This window comes from Rhinatrema bivittatum, chromosome 1, assembly GCF_901001135.1.
Source record: "Rhinatrema bivittatum chromosome 1, aRhiBiv1.1, whole genome shotgun sequence".
NCBI lineage: Eukaryota > Metazoa > Chordata > Amphibia > Gymnophiona > Rhinatrematidae > Rhinatrema > Rhinatrema bivittatum.
The window spans coordinates 136,224,738-136,243,064 of record NC_042615.1 but is presented as its reverse complement, the minus strand read 5'-3'; the positions used below and the strand labels follow the sequence as shown (position 1 = coordinate 136,243,064).

Here is an 18,327-nt window from a genome sequence, read left to right as displayed (position 1 = left end):
TCAGTTAAAGTTATGGAGGAACTAGAAAAGATACAGAGAAGGTTGACCAATAGTATAAAAGGAATGGAAAGGCTCCCCTTTGAGGTGAGGCTTAACAGGTTAGGGCTCTTCAGCCTGGAGAAGAAACTGCTGAGAAGAGATACGATGGAGGTCTATTCAATTGTAAGTGAGTTGGAAGAGACAAAAGGAGAATGTTTGTTTTTTTTTATCCTTTCAAATTGTACTAAGATTAGGGGACACCACATTAAGTTAATAGCACATTTTAAAAAAATTGGAAAATGTGTACAGCTAAACTGTGGAATTTGTTGCCAGAGTATGTGGCAAAAGTAATTAACATAGCAGGGTATGTTTATAGTTTGGACAAGTTCCTGGAGAAAAACTTAATCAACTGTTAGCCATGTGGACACGGGAAAGCCACTGATAATCCCTGGTTATGAGTAAGAAGGATTGAATCTATTCTTTGGAATTGTATGGGTACTTGTGACCTGGATTTCCCACTATTGGACACACAATGCTGGGCAAATTAGAAAAGGCGCAGAGAAGGGCGACCAAAATGATAAAGGGGATGGAACAATTCCCCTATGAAGAAAGGCTAAAGAAATTAAGACTTTTCAACTTGGAGAAGACAGCTGAGGGGGAGATATGATAGAGGTCTATAAATGGGGGAATGGAATGAGTTAACATTAATCAGTTATTTACTCTTTCGAAAAGTACAAAGACCAGGGGACATACAATGAAGTTACTAGGTAATACATTTAAAACTAATAAGAGAAGATTTTTTTACTTAACACATTAAACTCTGGAATTTATTACCTGAGGATGTAGTGAAAGCTATTAGTGTAGCTGCATTTAAAAAAGGTTTGAGCAAGTTCCTGGAGGAAAAGCCCATTAACCATTATTAAGGTAGAGATGCAGAAACCTACTGCATATTCTTGGGATAAGCAGTTTGGAATCTATCTACCCCTTGGATCTTGCAAGGTACTTGTAAACTGGCTTGGCCACTGTTGGAAACAGGATACTGAGCTTGTTGGACCTTTGATCTGACCCAGTATGTCAAGTCTTATGTTCAAAACAAGGAGGCATCCTCTATAATTAAGTGATACTAGGTTTCACCACCATTAGAATGCAATTTTTCAAGTGAGTAGTAAAAGTTATAGAACATTTTGCTAGCATGAGGTGAGTGGACTTCTTTGCAGCTGACAGGACAGCCCAGGAAGAAGAAAGCATCTTCTTCTGCCCCCCCCCCCCCCTGCCCCGATGAGACCCCAAGAATCACCAGTGGCAACATCTTTGGGATCCAATTGGGACCCTTGTATTTATTTTAAAATATTTATAAACCGCATGATCTAAAATTCTTAGTGTACAAGAAAATGTACATATATCACTGTGTCATCCATAGAAAAGAAAAACACACAACATTTCATGCTGCTGCTGCTGTTCAGCTTATCATATGAAATTCTCACCCACTGTCTACAATTTCTGCTATTCCAGCAGCATCTTCAGGCTAAAAATAGAGATCCTGGTAACCAGCAATGGCAGCATCTTTGGCCTTCAAATGTGGCCCAAAAGGGAAGGGAAAAGAAAAGGCTGTCTCTTTGACTTGCGTGGGGCCTGGGAGGAAGCAGCAGGGGTGGAGGAAAAGGGGAGGGAAGAGAGGACAGGACTGCATCTGGGTATGATGGAGAGTGGGGTAGGAGAGTAAGAGGGCTGCACTAGGGTGGGATAGGGGTGCATTCATAAGGAAAGAAATGCACTTGTCATTTATTTCTGCACCTCCTCCCCAAAAACAGTATATTAGTGGGTTGAAGGGTTGGGCAGTGGAGTGAGTGCATGTCATTCATGGGGACTAAATTCTGAAGACATTTTTTTAAATTCTTGGTAACAGAACTAAATTTAACTCAAACTAAATTGGTCATCATATATAATATGTTGAAAATCTCTGCTCAGTGTGTGGCAAGAAAGAAATAGAATGCTAGGAATTATTAGGAAAGGAATGGAGAATAAAACAGCATATCATAATGCCTTTGCATTGCTCCATTGTTTAACTGCACCTCGAATATTGTATGCACTTTTGTTTATTTTAAAAAGCTTATAACCCACATATAAGTCATGCTAGGCAAGTTACAGTAAGCATTAATACATCATACATAAAATAAACACATACTCTGTATGAATCACAAATTAAACACTGTAAACAAATTAATAAAAAGCTTCTTGAAACAAAATTGCTTTAAAATCAATCATATTTCTAATCTCCACCGGAATATTATTTCACAAGGAAGGGCCATGTGACTCTATCAAGGAAGTGGACCCTTGTGGCTACAGTGTGGTTGGCGCCTCCTAGTGAGCAAACTCACTAGTCCCACACAGGCAGCTGGCGGAAAAGCTTGTAGGTGGGACAAACCTGGAACTTCACCTATATCAGCCACCTCCCCTTCAGATTGAGCCCTTGGGTTCTGGCAGCCGGCAGGATTTAGGTGTGTCACTGGGGATAAGATGATTGACAGTCCAATCTGAGCAAGGGTTGTGGTAGTCAGCAGACAGCACCACTGGTAACAGGCCATAGATCAAGGCAGGTAGAAGCCAGTGGATGGTCAGGGGCCAGGTCAGAGTCAGGATCCAGGTTGTCAATCCATGGCCAACAGGACAAGCAGGGCCAGGAGCAAGGGGAGACAGGCAAGGAACCAGACAAACAGAGCAGGACGAAGGAAGGACAACATAAGGAAACAAAGCAGGAACAAATGACAAGGCAAGAACAAAACAAGAATAGCAACATGCACTGGAATGCAAGAGTACCAGGAGACCTAATGCCAGTGGCCAGCTGGACTCACATTGCTATTTCTCCTTATTGCTGAGGGTGCTGGCTGGTTGCAAAAGCCTTCCTTATATACTCCTGGAGGATGCGACATCAGACAGTACCACAGGAATTCCCAGCTAGGGGACCTATAAACGTTGAAGGAAATTCTGTCCTGGGTCCTTAGAACAGCATGCTGCCAGAGGCTATGCAAGAGTTGCTTCGGATCAGAGGTGAGGGGCTTAACAGGCCAATCACAGAAATAGCACATTTTCTAATCTCCTGGAGTTGGGCTTCTTTTACAGTTGGGACCTCTAATAACTAGCCATTACTAGAGCACAATGCTCTTCTTGGAATATACCAGTGGAACAAATCAGACACATACTTTGGTGTATCTCATTGCAACAACTTGTAAACTAAAATCAATACCTTAAATTGTATTCATTATTCCATGGGTAGCCAATGCAACTGAATCAATAATGGAGTAATATGCTCCCTAATTGATGATCCCATGATCAATCGTACTGCTGAATTGTGTAACATCTGTTTTATTCATCGCATCTCAAAAGAGATATAGCGGAATTAGAAAAGGTACAGAGAAAGGTGACCAAAATTATACAGGGGATGAAATGAGTTCCCTTTGAAGAAAGGCTAAAGAGGTTAGGGCCCTTCAGCTTGGTGATGAATCAATGAGGAGACATTTGACATGATATAAAATGAGTGAAGTGGAATGGATAAACTCAAATCAGTTGTTTACTCTTTCATAAAGAGAAAAGACTAGGGGACACTCAATGAAGTTACTAAGTGATACATTTATGATAAATATGATTTTTTTTTTAACTCAACACAGAAGTAAACTCTGAAATTCATTGCTGGAGGATGTGTTGAAAGCTGTTAGTGCAGCTGGGTTTAGAAAAGCTTTGGGCAAGTTCTTGGAAGTCCATAAACCATTATTAAGGTGGACTTGGGAAAATCCATTGCTTATCCCTAGGATAAGCAGCATGGAATCTGTTGACCTTTTGGGATCCTGACAGGTACTTGTAACCTGGATTGGTCACTGTTGGAAAAAAGATACTAGGTTTGATAAATCTTTGGTCTGACCCAGTATGGCAAATCTTACGTTGATTTTTGGAGTCTGGCATGTAAATCAGCCCCTTTAAAAATTGAATAGAGCTGAGCACCTAAATTTAGGTTCATGTTTAGTTGGAGTTAAAATTTAGGAACCTAAAAAGTGGGTGTCTATGGGAGTAGTTAGTTTGGGTGAAAAAAAAAGTTAAATGCTTAGAGCTAAGTTTTAGCATTATGTAGCAACTTAGGTTGCTAAAGGGAGAGGCAGGTCTAAATTTAAGATCCTTAAATGCAGATACATTTTCAGTTGAAAGTCTTCCTAAATATAGGCACTGAACATTTTTTGGACATTCATCCCAGAGTATCACTTAAACCTTGTATGGATGATTACATCTTTCACAAAATCTGGATTGGCAGGTAATCAGTGAATTTGTTGCATCCTTGTTAATACAGTAGTTCGGGGCATTAGATCTTTCTTTTTTGACAAACAACCAAACAGTTTTAAAAAATGCTTTCTACTTTTCAGAGTCAGCATGAATCACTAGCTTCTGAGAAATCAAAAATGGAACAAAACATTGCTGAATTTGAAAATACTATTTATGTGGTAAGTGTCTGGCAACTAAAGGGGGTGTAGGGGGTATATATGTCAATTTCTGCCATTAACTTTGATAGGTATTCTGCACAAATAAATTAGTTTCTTGTTTAAAACACTTTATGAAAAAATTCCTCCATGGCCAGCTGGACTCACGTTGCTATTTCTCCTTTTTTTTCACAGCTTGAAAAAGAACGGTTTGATTTGAAGTCTTCAGTTTCTGTTCTCAAAGAGACTGTGGCATCACTGGAAAATGAAAAAAAAACTCAGTCTTATAAATTTTCCCAGATATCAGATGATTTTTCTCAACAGAAAATAGAGCTGGGATCAGTTCGGTTAGCTTGCTTTAAAATGTTTTTTTTTTCCAGATATGAATAAAGTATAAATGTTTTAGCGTATGGATACATGTTTTAATGATTTTTCAAATATATTCTAAATGAAGAAGAAGGTTTGGAAAGAGGATGAATGATGTTAGTGAGATATTGTACAATGCCATAATTAGCTTTAACTTTTAACATTAATACAATTTTAAAGTTTAGCTCACCAAAATAAATGTTGCTATTGAAGACAGGGCCTTTCATTACAGTGCATCCAGTAATATTGTGTAATATAATTGACAGCTACATTACACACTGTAATCTAGTAGTTCCCATATATTTTCCATTCAGGGTCCATTTTAGAGAGGTAAAATAAAATCACAGGACCCATGAAAAAGGGCTCTGAATATTGGGTGTTTTTAATTTGAAAATTTCCAAGTTATAAAAGTGATTTCTAAAGATAAGTATCTTTAATAGTCACACTGAGTCACAAAACTAGTCATGTAGGAGACATCAAAGAGCTTCTCATAAAATTAAAGCAATTTGCATGCACTCTATTGATAGCCTGTGTATTGCTTTTTCTGATTGGGTGGCTACTGGTTTTTCATCTTACAAAGTCTCCATAACTATTAGTATTTACTTATGCCAAAACAGCATTTCCCTGTACGTACCTGGATCAGTCCAGACCCTGGGTTATGTCACCAATCCAGCAGAGGGAGGCAGAGAAACGTTCTACTGACTCTGACGTATACCCTGGGATACCACCTGCAGTCCATCAGTATTTCTCTGTCTCCCAGCAGAGGTGGACGTGCCTAACCCTGCAGTCTGTGGTAGTTTTTTGGTTTGTTAATCAGATAGTTTAGAGTTAATTGGTTTTCTGTCTCTCTTTGTGAAAGGCTGTCCTTTTCATTTAAGTTATTTTAAAAAAAAAAAATATATATATATATATCTTTTTTTCTTCAGCCGTTTCACTGCCTCCCGGGAGGTTGGGAAGTCCTGGGGGGACTATCCCTCCTGGTTTTGAGGCCGCCGGAGTTGGGGAGGTTTGGACCCAGCAACCACTCCTGGCAGGGGTGATACCGGGGGGCCCGGCTCACTCACCCTACTTGGAGCAGCTCCCGAGGTCCGCGGTGTTTTGTCAGGTAAAAAATTAAAATACCTTTTCTCTTTTCTAGGGGCCGGCGACATCCTTTCCTTTTCATCTTTCTCTCACTGACCTTTTGTACCGGGAGTGGGACACTCCTGAATTAGGTCTTAAGGTAACACGAGCTATGGAGAAGCTATATCCATTACCTGAAGAGGCCTTGGAAATTTTAAAATTTCCAAAAGTGGATGCCGCTGTCTCAGCTGTCACTAAGAGGACGACTATTCCAGTAACGGGAGCTACGGCTCTTAAAGATCTTCAGGATCGTAAACTAGAGATTCAACTCAAGCAAATTTTTGAGGTTTCTGCTCTAGGGGTACGGGCGGCCATGTGTAGTAGTCTGGCTTTGAGAGCTGGCCTGCGGTGGGTCCAAGCATTGCAAAATAATTCTTCCCTCTCTACCTAGGAGGTAGCACAAGCTGGTCGATTAGAGGCTACAGTTGCTTACAGCACAGATGCTTTATATGATCTACTCAGGACCTCGGCTCGCTCTATGTTGCTTCAGTATCTGCTCGCAGGCTCCTTTGGTTAAGGAATTGGTCTGCAGATGCATCATCAAAAGCTCAATTTCCTAGCGTGTAGCAGATGGACTCAAAACAACTGAGTATAGTGTGCTCATGCTAGCAGTTGGAGACGGATCTGACGTCAGCACGGGTACATATACCCCCGCAGGAAGTGCAGCAATTCAGTAATTTCCGTCTCCTTTGGAGCTACCTCACGCTCGCTGAGCGTGTTTCCAAATTCTACACGACTAAATTCATAGAAGAAACCTACCTGAAGACGAGCCCTGCACTCCTGCGGTGATACCAGTCGGTCCCTCCCCCAGTTGAGTTTCCCGAGGTGATTTCCGTGGTCCCTCGGAGGTAAGTGCCTCGGTCCGGTGGCCGGCTCGCGACAGGGACCTAGCCCCCGAGTGAGAAGGGCTTGGGCGCGGCATAGAGGCAGCCTCGGTCCCGGCGCGGACTTGGCCCCCGAGCGAGACGAGTTCGGGCGCGGTCCAGAGGCAGCGGGTGCACTTCCTCGAGCGCGGCGGTGACGGTACTCACCCTCTTCCCCTGCAGCCGGAGACCGCCCGGGTCGCAACCGGGAAGCACCGAAGACAAGGTAAGGCATACATCTTTACTTGTTGGTCTCCGAGGAAGCAAGGATTCACAGACTCTGCCCTATGTGGCAATCCGCCATGGAGGTCGCCATTTTCCTGCCTGGTTTGTCACCACGCAATAGGCGCCTGTTGCTACGCGCACGCTGTTAGGCGTGCGTTCATAGGCGCCCGCTGATAAGCGTCCGTTCCTAGGCGCACATGGAGCGTAAGAGAGTTCATGTGTCGGCAGAGCCGGCCCCTCCAGCATCAGGCATGAGCCTCTGCTCGGCATGCAACCTTAGAACCACACAGAGCGAGGAAGCAGACTCCCTATGTGCCCAATGTGAAGAGGCCCTAGGAGTTCCAGGCCAGGACCGGTCGCAGCCCAGCGTACTTGCCAGTTCCTCAGGGAACACCCCGGACCTAGCAGGCAGCAGTGAGCAGCCGGGGAACCCGAGGGACCTGGTACCTCTCAGACCAGATCCTGCTTCGCTCTCCTGGGTGGAATTATTCAAGGGGATTCATGCCTTTGTCACAATGCAGGCTGCTCCCCGAGCGGGTCCATATGTACCGGATGACCCGGCCCCTGGACCCTCAAGGCCTACGCACGGCCACGCGCCACCCGGAACCCCCACTTATGGGGATTCAGATTGCCCTGAGGAAGACGACGAGTCCCCCGAGGAGGGAGAACTTCCCTCGGGGATTGAACCATATCGGACCATGAGGCACTTCTTTTTAAAAGAGGATCTCCCAGTCCTGATCTCTCAATGCCTGTCGGAGCTGGCTATCCCGGGCCATGACGCCCCAGAGGAACCTAGAATGAACCCCCTGTTAGAGGGCCTGCGCCAAACGTCTCACCATTTTCCCCTCCTACAAGCAGCTCAGCAGTTAATCGATCTGGAATGGAATACGCCAGAGGCCTCATTCAGAGGGGGTCGGGCCTTGGCTGGCGTGTACCCCTTAGACCCGGCAACCAAGGAGAAGCTGGCGTTCCCCGAGGTAGACGCCATAGTTAGCGCAATTGTGAAGCGCACCACCATTCCGGTGGAGGGGGGGACGGCCCTCAGGGATACACATGACCGGCGCATGGACACCATTCTGAAACAAGCCTTTGAGGTGGCAGCCATGTCCCTACGAATTGCGACCTGCTGCACCGTGGTGACACGTTCCTGTTTATCACAGGCTAGGAACAACACCCCGGGAGAAGAAATGGAATGAATCCTCCACGAGGATCCAGCCCAATTCTCTCTTATGGTCTGGCCCTTGAGAGGGCTAGACTGAAGAAAAGAGGATACGCGGGGCCGGTAATAGATACCCTCCTCCGAGCATGCAAGTTCTCCACATCACTAACATATATAAGGATCTGGAGAGTATTTGAAGCCTGGTGCGAAACTCATGGCACCAATCCACATGCCGCTAAGATCCCTATCATTTTGGATTTCCTGCAAGATGGACTTCAGAAGGGTCTGTCCCTCAATTCCATCAAGGTTCAAGTGGCAGCGCTATCCTGCTACGGTCCCCGGAGTGACGGCAACAGCATCGCCACACACCCAGACGTTTCACGTTTCCTGAAAGGAGTCAAACACATTCGCCCGCCACTGAAGTGGCCAGTGCCCCTGTGGAACCTCAACCTAGTCTTGGAATTTCTAGCGGAACACGCCTTCAGACCACTTCGAGGCCTGTCCCTCCGTTTGTTAACCTTGAAGATGGTGTTCTGCTGGCAGTATGCTCAGCATGCCGCATCTCAGAGCTACAAGCGCTGTCCTGCCGTGACCCATTTCTCAGAATCACTCCAGAGGCTATCCATCTTCGCACGGTTCCTTCCTTCTTACCCAAAGTAGTCTCACACTTCCACCTCAACCAAACCATGTCCTTGCCTACCACGGAAGGTTTGAAGAAGTCGGAAGAAGGTCGAATACTACGCCATCTCGAAATTGGCAGGCTACTGTCCAGATGCCTGAAAATGTCAGAAGCAGTACGAAAGACGGACCGCCTGTTTGTCCTTCACAGCGGGAAGAAGCAAGGGGAAGCGGCCTCACGGGCAACCATCGCCCGCTGGATCAAAGAAGTTATCAAGGCAGCCTACATAGAAGCGGGAAAGCCTCCACCTCTACGGGTCAAGGCTCACTCTACCAGAGCGCAGGCGGCTTCCTGGGCAGAAACTAGGATGCTGTCGCCTGCAGAGATCTGTAAAGCAGCGATGTGGTCCTCCCTCCATACCTTCTCCAGATTCTACCGTCTGGACGTCCAGGCCAGGAGGACACAGCATTTGCGAGGGCAATCCTGAACGGACCTCGGGCAGCCTCCCGCCCAGTCCGGGAGTAGCTTTTGTACATCCCACTTGTTTTGAGTCCATCTGCTACACGCTAGGAAATGTAGAGATTACTTACCTGATAATCTCCTTTTCCTTAGTGTATGCAGATGGATTCAGCATCCCGCCCGGCTGCCGGTATACATGGGGATTCACCAACTCACGATAAGCCATGTTTTTTTCTTATAATAGGGCATCCACCCTGCCGGGTGTCGACGCCTTCCGGTTGAGAACACTGGCGGTCTCCAGCTACTATCAACGGTCAGGGTAATCCTGTTCATTTAATCGATCGGTCAGTTACACATATATCCATAAAGCTTTTGCAAGGAAGATTACTGAATTGCTGCACTTCCTGCGGGGGTATATGTACCCGTGCTGACGTCAGATCAGTCTCCAACTGCTACCACGAGCACACTATACCCACTTGTTTTGAGTCCATCTGCATACACTAAGGAAAAGGAGATTATCAGGTAAGTAATCTCTACATTAGGGGCTTTACCCTTTAAGGGAAAATTGTTCTTTGGTAAAGAATTGGAAGATTTAATTTTGTCCCTAGGAGAGAATAAGATTCACAAGTTACCAGAGATCATCCTAGACTCTGACCGCCTTCACTTCCCGTTATCGTTTTCGGTCTGGTAGAAGATTTCGTTTTCTCGATCATCTGCTCCACCTGCTAAGCAGTCTTCGGGTAGACAACAGAATTGGACAGTCCTTTCGTGGTCGCCGGTTCGGGAGACCTGGAACTTCCCAAGCCTCAGGTGGCATGAAGTCTACTCAATGAGATGCTGCCGGTCCTTTCCCCGGTTCTGGTTATAGGGGGCAGACTGTCCATGTTTACGGGGAATGGGCTAGATGGACGACGGACCAGTGGGTTCTTTCAGTGATAAATCAAGGTTACGCTTTAGATTTTGTACGGCGACTTCACCGATTTTCTGATTTCACCATGTTCTTACCAAGAAAAACGTTGCGTAATCAAGGACTCCCTTCAGCGTCTAAGCGACCTCCAAGCCATTGTTCCAGTTCCAATATCAGAACATCGGAGGGGTCGTTACTCAGTTTTTTTCGTCATTCCAAAAAAAGATGGAACCTTTCGTCTCATTCTCGATCTCAAAAGGGTCAACCGTTGCCTACGGATCCCCAAGTTTCGAATGGAAACTCTCCGGTCTGTCATAGCTTCAGTACACAAAGGAGAATTTCTTGCGTCTCTCGACCTCACCGAAGCTTATCTACACATCGGCATTCGTTCGATCATCAGAAGTTTCTCAGGTTTTGCGTCTAGGGCAGCATTATCAATTCAGGGCTCTCCCATTTGGGTTAGCCACAGCTCCCAGGACATTTACCAAGGTCATGATTGTGGTGGCAGCACAGCTCAGGAAAGAGGGCCTGTTGGTACATCCATACCTGGACGACTGGTTAATTCGAGCGAAGTTGGAATCTCTTTGTCGCTTAACGATCAGCAGGGTCATCGACCTTTTGCAATCGCTAGGCTGGGTGATCAACAAGGACAAGAGTCACCTAGTCCCTTCACTGTCTCTGGAATTTTTGGGTGCACTGTTCGACACTTGTCAAGGGACAGTGTCCCTTCCGGAGCATCGCATTCTCAAGATTCAATTGCAAATCAGAGTCTTGCTGTCCGTTCCTATACCATGTGTCTGGGATTACTTGATAGTCTGAGGCTCAATGACCTCTTCTTTGGAATTGGTGCCTTGGGCCTTTGCACATATGAGACCACTTCAGTATGCTTTGCTTTCACGCTGGAATCCGGTTTCGGAACTATACTACCTTCCCCTTCCTCTTACAGAGGAGGCTCGTTTCAGCCTGGATTGGTGGTTACACTCGGACAATTTGCGTCAGGGAGTACCTCTAGAGATTCCAGAATGGACTGTGGTCACCACCGACGCCAGTCTTTCAGGCTGGGGAGCGGTATGTCAGAAAACATCTGTTCAAGGTCAGTGGTCCAAAGAAGAAGCGCGGTGGTCGATCAATCGGTTAGAGACCAGAGCGGTTCGCTTGGCCTTGATCGCTCTTTAACCTCTCCTATGCGGGAAGTCGGTACGGATACTTTCCGACAATGCGACCATGGTAGCGATTATCAACCGCCAGGGAGGAACTCGAAGCTTACAGGTAGCGCAGGAAGCTAATCAGCTGATCACCTGGGAGGAACAACATCTGCTCAGCATCGCAGCCTCACACATTGCCGGGGTAGACAACGTTCAAGCCGACTTTCTCAGTCTGCATCATCTCGACCCAGGCGAGTGGTAACTGTGCGAGGAAGCCTATCAGATGATATGCAACAGATGGTCCACACCGGCAATGGATCTCATAGCCACATTTCAGAATTCCAAAGCCCCTTGGTTCTTCAGCCGCAGGAGGGAAAGAGGAGCAGAAGGAGTAGACACTCTGGTACTTCCTTGGCCAAAGGATGTTCTTCTCTGTGTTTCCACCCTGGCCTCTGATTGGCAAGGTCCTGCGTCGGATAGAAGTTCAACAAGTCTACGTTTTAGTGGCTCCGGAGTGGCCACGCCGTCCGTGGTTCACGGACCTGGTCAGTCTAGCACTGGACAGTCCCCTGCGATTTCGGGATCTGCCGTGCCTTCTGTCTCAGGGTCCAGTTTGTTTGGAAGAGGTCGAATGCTTCTCTCTAGCGGCATGGCTTTTGAGAGGCGTCGGTTAAAGAATAAAGGTTACTCAGATGCTGTGGTAACTACTTTATTACGTTCTAGAAAACCGTCTACATCTTTGGCTTATGCGAGGGTGTGGAAGGTTTTTGAGTCATGGTGTAATGAGCATCAATTAGATCCGGTTCACTCTTCTGTATCGGATATTTTATCTTTTTTACAAGATGGGTTAGCCAAGGGTTTCTCCTGCAGTTCCTTACGTGTCCAAGTTGCAGCGCTTGGATGTTTTAGGGGTAAGGTTCGGGGATTATCCTTGGCTACGCATCCGGATGTAGCGCGTTTTCTCAAGGGCGCACAACATCTACGTCCTCCGTTTCGGAACCCTTGTCCTGCTTGGAGTTTGAACTTGGTTCTTAGGGCTCTATGTGTGGCTCCCTTTGAACCCCTTAAACATGCAACTTTGAAAGATCTTACGTTGAAGGCGGTCTTTCTTGTGGCTATTTCCTCAGCTCGTAGAATTTTGGAGTTGCAGGCCTTGCCTTGCAAAGAGCCCTTTCTTAGAATTTCTGATGCGGGCATTTCATTAAGGACTGTGCCATCTTTTTTACCTAAGGTAGTATCTTCTTTTCATTTAAATCAGTCAATAGAGCTTCCTGCTTTTCCGTGTTTAGATCGTTTGGATCCTTCTTCTAAGGATCTTAAGAAATTGGATGTGAGATGAGTACTGTTGCATTATCTTGAAGTTATAACAGTTTTCGTTTGTCTGATCATTTGTTTTGTGGAGTGGCCCTCATATGGGTCATAATGTTTCCAAGGCTACAATTGTTCGCTGGTTAAAAGAGACAATTCGATCAGCTTATCTTCTGGCTCATCAAGATATTCCTAAAGGTTTGAGAGCTCATTCCACTAGGTCGCAAGCTACGTCCTGGGCGGAATGTCAACTAGTTTCTCCTCAGGAGATTTGTAAGGCAGCAACTTGGAAGTCATTGCACACTTTTGCTCGTCATTATCGCATAGATGTCCAGGCTCCAAGTTCGGCAGCCTTCGGAGAGAGTGTTCTCCAAGCGGGACTCTCTGGGTCCCACCCTAATTAAATCAGCTCTGGTACATCCCAGGGTCTGGACTGATCCAGGTACGTACAGGGAAAGGAAAATTAGTTCTTACCTGCTAATTTTCGTTCCTGTAGTACCATGGATCAATCCAGATGCCCGCCCTTTATATCTGTGTATGTATTTATCTTTTCAGAGAGTCCGCTTGTTCACTGTTTTGGTTCTTAAACCACTTTTTATGCTGTCTACTTTTTCTTAAGGTTTCTTATTTATTCCCACGGATTTTTTTTCTTTGGGATTTTGCTTCCATTTAGGATTCGTGAGTTGGAAGTATGTTATAGAGCAGTGGTTCTCAACCCTGTCCTGGGGACCCCACCAGCCAGTCGGGTTTTCAAGATATCCACAATGAATATGCATGAGAGAACATTTGCATGCACTGCCTCCATAACATGCAAATTTTCTCTCATGCATATTCATTGTGGGTATCCTGAAAACCCGACTGGCTGGTGGGGGTCCCCAGGACAGGGTTGAGAACCACTGTTATAGAGTTTAGATAGTTATTTTATTGATTACATTTCTGCTTTGATACTGTTCAATACTGATGGACTGCAGGTGGCACCCCAGGGTATACGTCAGAGTCAGTAGAACGTTTCTCTGCCTCCCTCTGCTGGATTGGTGACATAACTCAGGGTCTGGACTGATCCATGGTACTACAGGAACGAAAATTAGCAGGTAAGAACCAATTTTCCTTTTTCTTTTCAATTCCGCAGACTGATGAATGACCAGTTGCAGAGGTCTCTAGAAGATGCTCAGCACCACCTCTCTGTAAAACAGGATGAGCTCCAGTTATCCCAAGAACAGATCGTTACCCTAGAAAATAGGCTAGGTATGAACTATTTTTTTGTCTAGTTCTATTTTTGAAGGAAAACAAGCTTACAAGAACTTAATGATGCTTTGATCCATAGATGAATTAAACCACAAAAGTTCTTCACAGCAAGAGGAGCTGAATATGCTCAGAAGCACAGTGTCTGTCCTGGATAAAGAAAAGGATATTCTTCAGGAAACTGTAGATGACAAGACAGAAAGAATTGCATGCTTAGATGATAACATTTCTAACAAGGTAGGTAGCCGGTAAAAATGTCCTTTCTCTTAAGGATTAAATTGATCACACCCAAAATCTAGGTTGCCAGGAAGCTACCATCTCCAAAACTAAATTAATTGACAGCAACATTACTGGGGCAGTAGAACGCTACGGGACAACTTCTCACTGACCTAAGTCTTTTTTGTGCCACTGCATTACTTTAAAGTCAGTGTACGGTCAACAGTTGAATTATTTTCACAGTAAGTTATGAGGAAACTCTGTACATTACAAATATATGATGGGGTGCTGTAACATGCAGCCATTTATTTTATAGCCCTGTTTCAACCATTCTATATATGACATTAATTGTTTCCTTGTGAAAATGTCCTTTTCAGCTTTCACACTAAGAGCTAGATGAACTGGTGACAAATGAGTTTGCAACAAAACTTTAGTGTTATGTAATTTGTTAAAAGAAGAAAGCATTTAAAATTTCAAGTATTTTTAGCTGTTAGAATCAGACAGCCATTATAGAAAAATAATAATAAAAAAACTCATTTCAAGTTTCCTGTTATGCAATCTATTTTACCTCTATTGCTTTTCACTTATTTTCTGAAACTCATCTCTTTGCTCCATTTCCATTGCTTACACTCCCATTTCGAATGTCATCTACTTTCTGTAGAAAAGGAATTTACAATATGTAAAAACTGACAGACCCATCTGGTGTATTCATTTTCCCTACCTACTGTAATGTACTACAAACCCTGCTTGATATCAACTTCACTCTTGCTTCCTCTCTGCTAAGAATCAGATATTGATTTTTGCTTGAAATGCCTGCACTTGGGAGACTGTTCTATACTTTTATCACCTTTTTTTTGTGAAGAATTTCTACCGAGTCTACTGTCTCTAACCTGATAATAGGACTTTCCTTGCTCTAGAACTTAGGGAGTCATTTACCAAGCGGATCGCACGCGATAAGGGACATTTCGCACGAAAAGTCCCTTATCGCGTGCGATACCAAGATGGGGGCGGAGTCGGGGCGGTATTGGGGCTGATGCCGTGAAGACTGTGCCAACAGCGAAAGGTAAGCTTGTTTATCGCTGTCAGTTTCGTGCCAAATAACTACACCTTTTATGGTGTAGTTATTTGGTGGGACGCCGGCAGCAATCGCAGGATCGCCCCCCGTTACCGCCGAATTCACTATGTCTTGCAGCATTAGTAAATCCAGCCCTTCCAAAGAAAAATGCTTATTTTGTGTGTGTTAAACTATTTAGGTGTTTGATGTTACTGTGTTTTCTTTCTCCTCCAAGGCATATGTATTTAGATACTTAAGTCTCACCTTCTAGGGTTTATGGTATAGATTCTGCACGTTTTTATCTTCCTTTAGATTTTCTCTCTTCTGTTTCTTTGGAGATGTGACCACAGAGCTGGTTACAGTGCCATATCCTTTGAAAGATACAGACAAAATGAACTGTAACTTGGTCATCATATTCTTACAGGACAAGCAGGATGGTAGTCCTCACATATGGGTGACGTTGGTGGACGGAGCCCTGTCACGGAAAACTTTTCTGACAAAGTTTCTAGAAGCTTTGACTGACACTGGCATTCTGAGTGCACTGAGCATGCTCAGCATGCCATTATCCCTGTGACCACAGGTGTCTCCCTTCAGTCTTCTTTTTCCCACGCTGCAGTTAGCATCACAGTCAGGAGCTCTGTGAGAAATTGTCACTTTTCCTCACGGAAACACTTGAAGTTTTACTTCATAAATAATTTTTACCTACACGGGTCTCCCTTCGCGTACATTTTAATTGACGCTCGGTGAGTACTATGCCCTGTTTTTCGGTTGGTTCCTGTCACCTCACTAACTGTTTCCTCGGCCTACCAACCGAATTGCGGCCTTCCCTCTCCCTATGTTTTCATCCTTAGTTAGCCCCACAAAGCCTGCGAGTGTCCTCCTGTGGTCCTCCACCTGGTTATAGGGCTAGTGGGATAGGGACATCCATGTTTACCGCCGCCAGGGCCGCTGTTGAATCCATGCCTCCATTGATTCCCATGGTACCTTCATGCGGTCGGTACCTCCATCCATGCTGTCCTGCCTCCATCGATGCCCCCCTCTCAGTCCATCGATGCCATTGATCCCCGCATCGATTCTTTCAGTGCCATCGATGTTTACATCCATGACACTGATCTTTCCATGAATTCCATCGGTGCCATCGATGTCCAGATCGATGCCCGCGTCCACTCCATCGGTGCTGGTATCGATGATTCTTCGATGCCACATCGATTCCATCGGTGCTTCCGTCAATGTTATTGGTGCTCTGCCCGGGCCATCGATGCTCTCAACGATACCCTCGAGGCCGCCTTCAATGCCGCCATTGATACCGTCAATACTGCCCTAGCACCTAAACGCAATGCCCTCGACTGAACACAATGCTCCATACTTCGGGTTTTTAACCAAAGCCCAGTATCATCCTAGGGCACTACATAGTGCCAGGAGCAGTACAGGCATGCTGACAGTCCGTCATTTGCCATCCAAGACAGCAAGGGCATCCACCTCAGCGCTGGGGAAAGACCGGGCCGAGCACCATGGCAATCAATGTCACTGGCACGGCGACCATCCGCCACTGAAGCAATCCAGGACATCAGTGCTATCTTACTCGGTGCTGGAGAATGACCGGGCCAAGCGCAGAGGGAAACATCACTACTTCCACCGCCACTGTTCCGCACAGCGGTGGCAGTCCTCTGTGCTGGAGAATGACCGGGCTCCGAGCGATACCTATTCCGCACCAGCGTCAATGTACATTGAGCCAGTTGTGAAGCGGGCCCGGGTTCATGAGTCATGTGCTCCTCTGCACCCAAGGTGCCGAGGCATTCTCCACCGGCACTGGTGCAGGGTTCTGAGCCACCACAAAATAATGTAGAAGCGCCAGACACGCCTAGCCTGTCTCCTTTGTAGCTGCGCTACCATACCAGATTACAGAGTTGAGTCGGACGTTTATGTCCTTCAGGCTATGCTCGATGCCTCCCGAAATCCATGAGCCATCGATATTCACTGACTCGTCCTTCTGTGATCCACCACAAAGGACAGTAAGTACTCTAATCCCGCTTCAGCAACAATCCCATCGAGACCTGGTCGCTAAATCGGGCCACATGGTTTCAAGAGGTTCTAGGTCATGTTATCTTCCAAGAACCGTATTAGTGTCACATATCGCTATTGCCAGCTATGTTTGACGCAACACCAAGAGAACCTCTCTACCAATAATTTGGGATTGCATCCAGACATCCTCCCGTTGTCAGCAACGGGACTCCATGCTCAATAATACTCTGGCTTCTGATTCCTAATTAAGGCCCGAAGTCCCAGATGCATTAACTGATCTGCTAGACACAAGATCCAGCAAACACTGCCTCAATTGCAAGCCCACCTCGAGACCTGGCGACAGCTCTCGACGTTTTCTTGCACAGCAGACAGAGATGCGGGTAAGACTTTTACCGCTCATGCTCCCGCGGGAGACCAGCTGATATCCAGATTACATCAGCTCCGCCAGTTGGACACCACCTGGTCTCTCAACTTGCCAGATATCAGAGTGGCCACCCCACTTAGTACCAGCATTCAGGGTACAGTCCCCCGGACGCTTCAAAGCGCAGGGGATGGGGGGGAGTTTTTAATCTCACTATTCTTTCTTTTAGCAGAAAGCAGATGCTCTCCGCCCATCCTGGACCTCAGAAATATCAACTTTCTTCAGAAGGGACAGGTAAAATGGTGTCTCTCGTCACCATGCTTCCCTTACCGCATTAAGTGGGTTGCCTCTCTCCTCTAGCCTATGTGCTTCATAGTGAGTCAACAATATTACAATCCCAAGTTCTGCCGGTTGCACTAGCTTCGACAACTTGTGTATTTCACCAAAAATAAATAGCAGTGACTGCTGTTTCTCTACGGAGTAAAACATCATTCATGCTTTTCCTTGTATGGACAACTGCCTAACAGCAGTCAATCCAAGCAAGGAGCTCTATCTTCTCCACGACTCACTATAAATCTACGGCCTGGGATTGCTGTTTAACTACCATAAATACCATATGGAACAGTTCTGGACACTACAGTCGCAACGAAATTCCTGTCCAACAACCGTGCAGACATTCTGACAAATTCCTACACATCTCTGTGCACATGCAACATAACCTCAGCCCCTCAATTCTTTCATTGAAGGGCCATGGGGTTTTTTCACTATCCACTTCACTCATCTGCCCAGATTGGCTATGAGTAAGATTCAGTGGAAT

General features: G+C 45.7%; 1 protein-coding gene across 2 annotated transcripts in view; it reads left to right on the top strand.

Moving 5' to 3' along the window:
• CEP135 (centrosomal protein 135) overlaps positions 1–18,327 on the top strand; it is a 435,470-nt gene that overhangs the window by 258,745 nt on the left and 158,398 nt on the right. For both annotated transcript variants that reach the window (XM_029587343.1, XM_029587336.1), the window contains 4 exons: positions 4,389–4,466; positions 4,638–4,789; positions 13,745–13,860; positions 13,940–14,094. In XM_029587343.1, the coding sequence (XP_029443203.1) occupies positions 4,389–4,466; positions 4,638–4,789; positions 13,745–13,860; positions 13,940–14,094 (501 nt within the window). The remainder of the gene's footprint in view (positions 1–4,388; positions 4,467–4,637; positions 4,790–13,744; positions 13,861–13,939; positions 14,095–18,327) is intronic.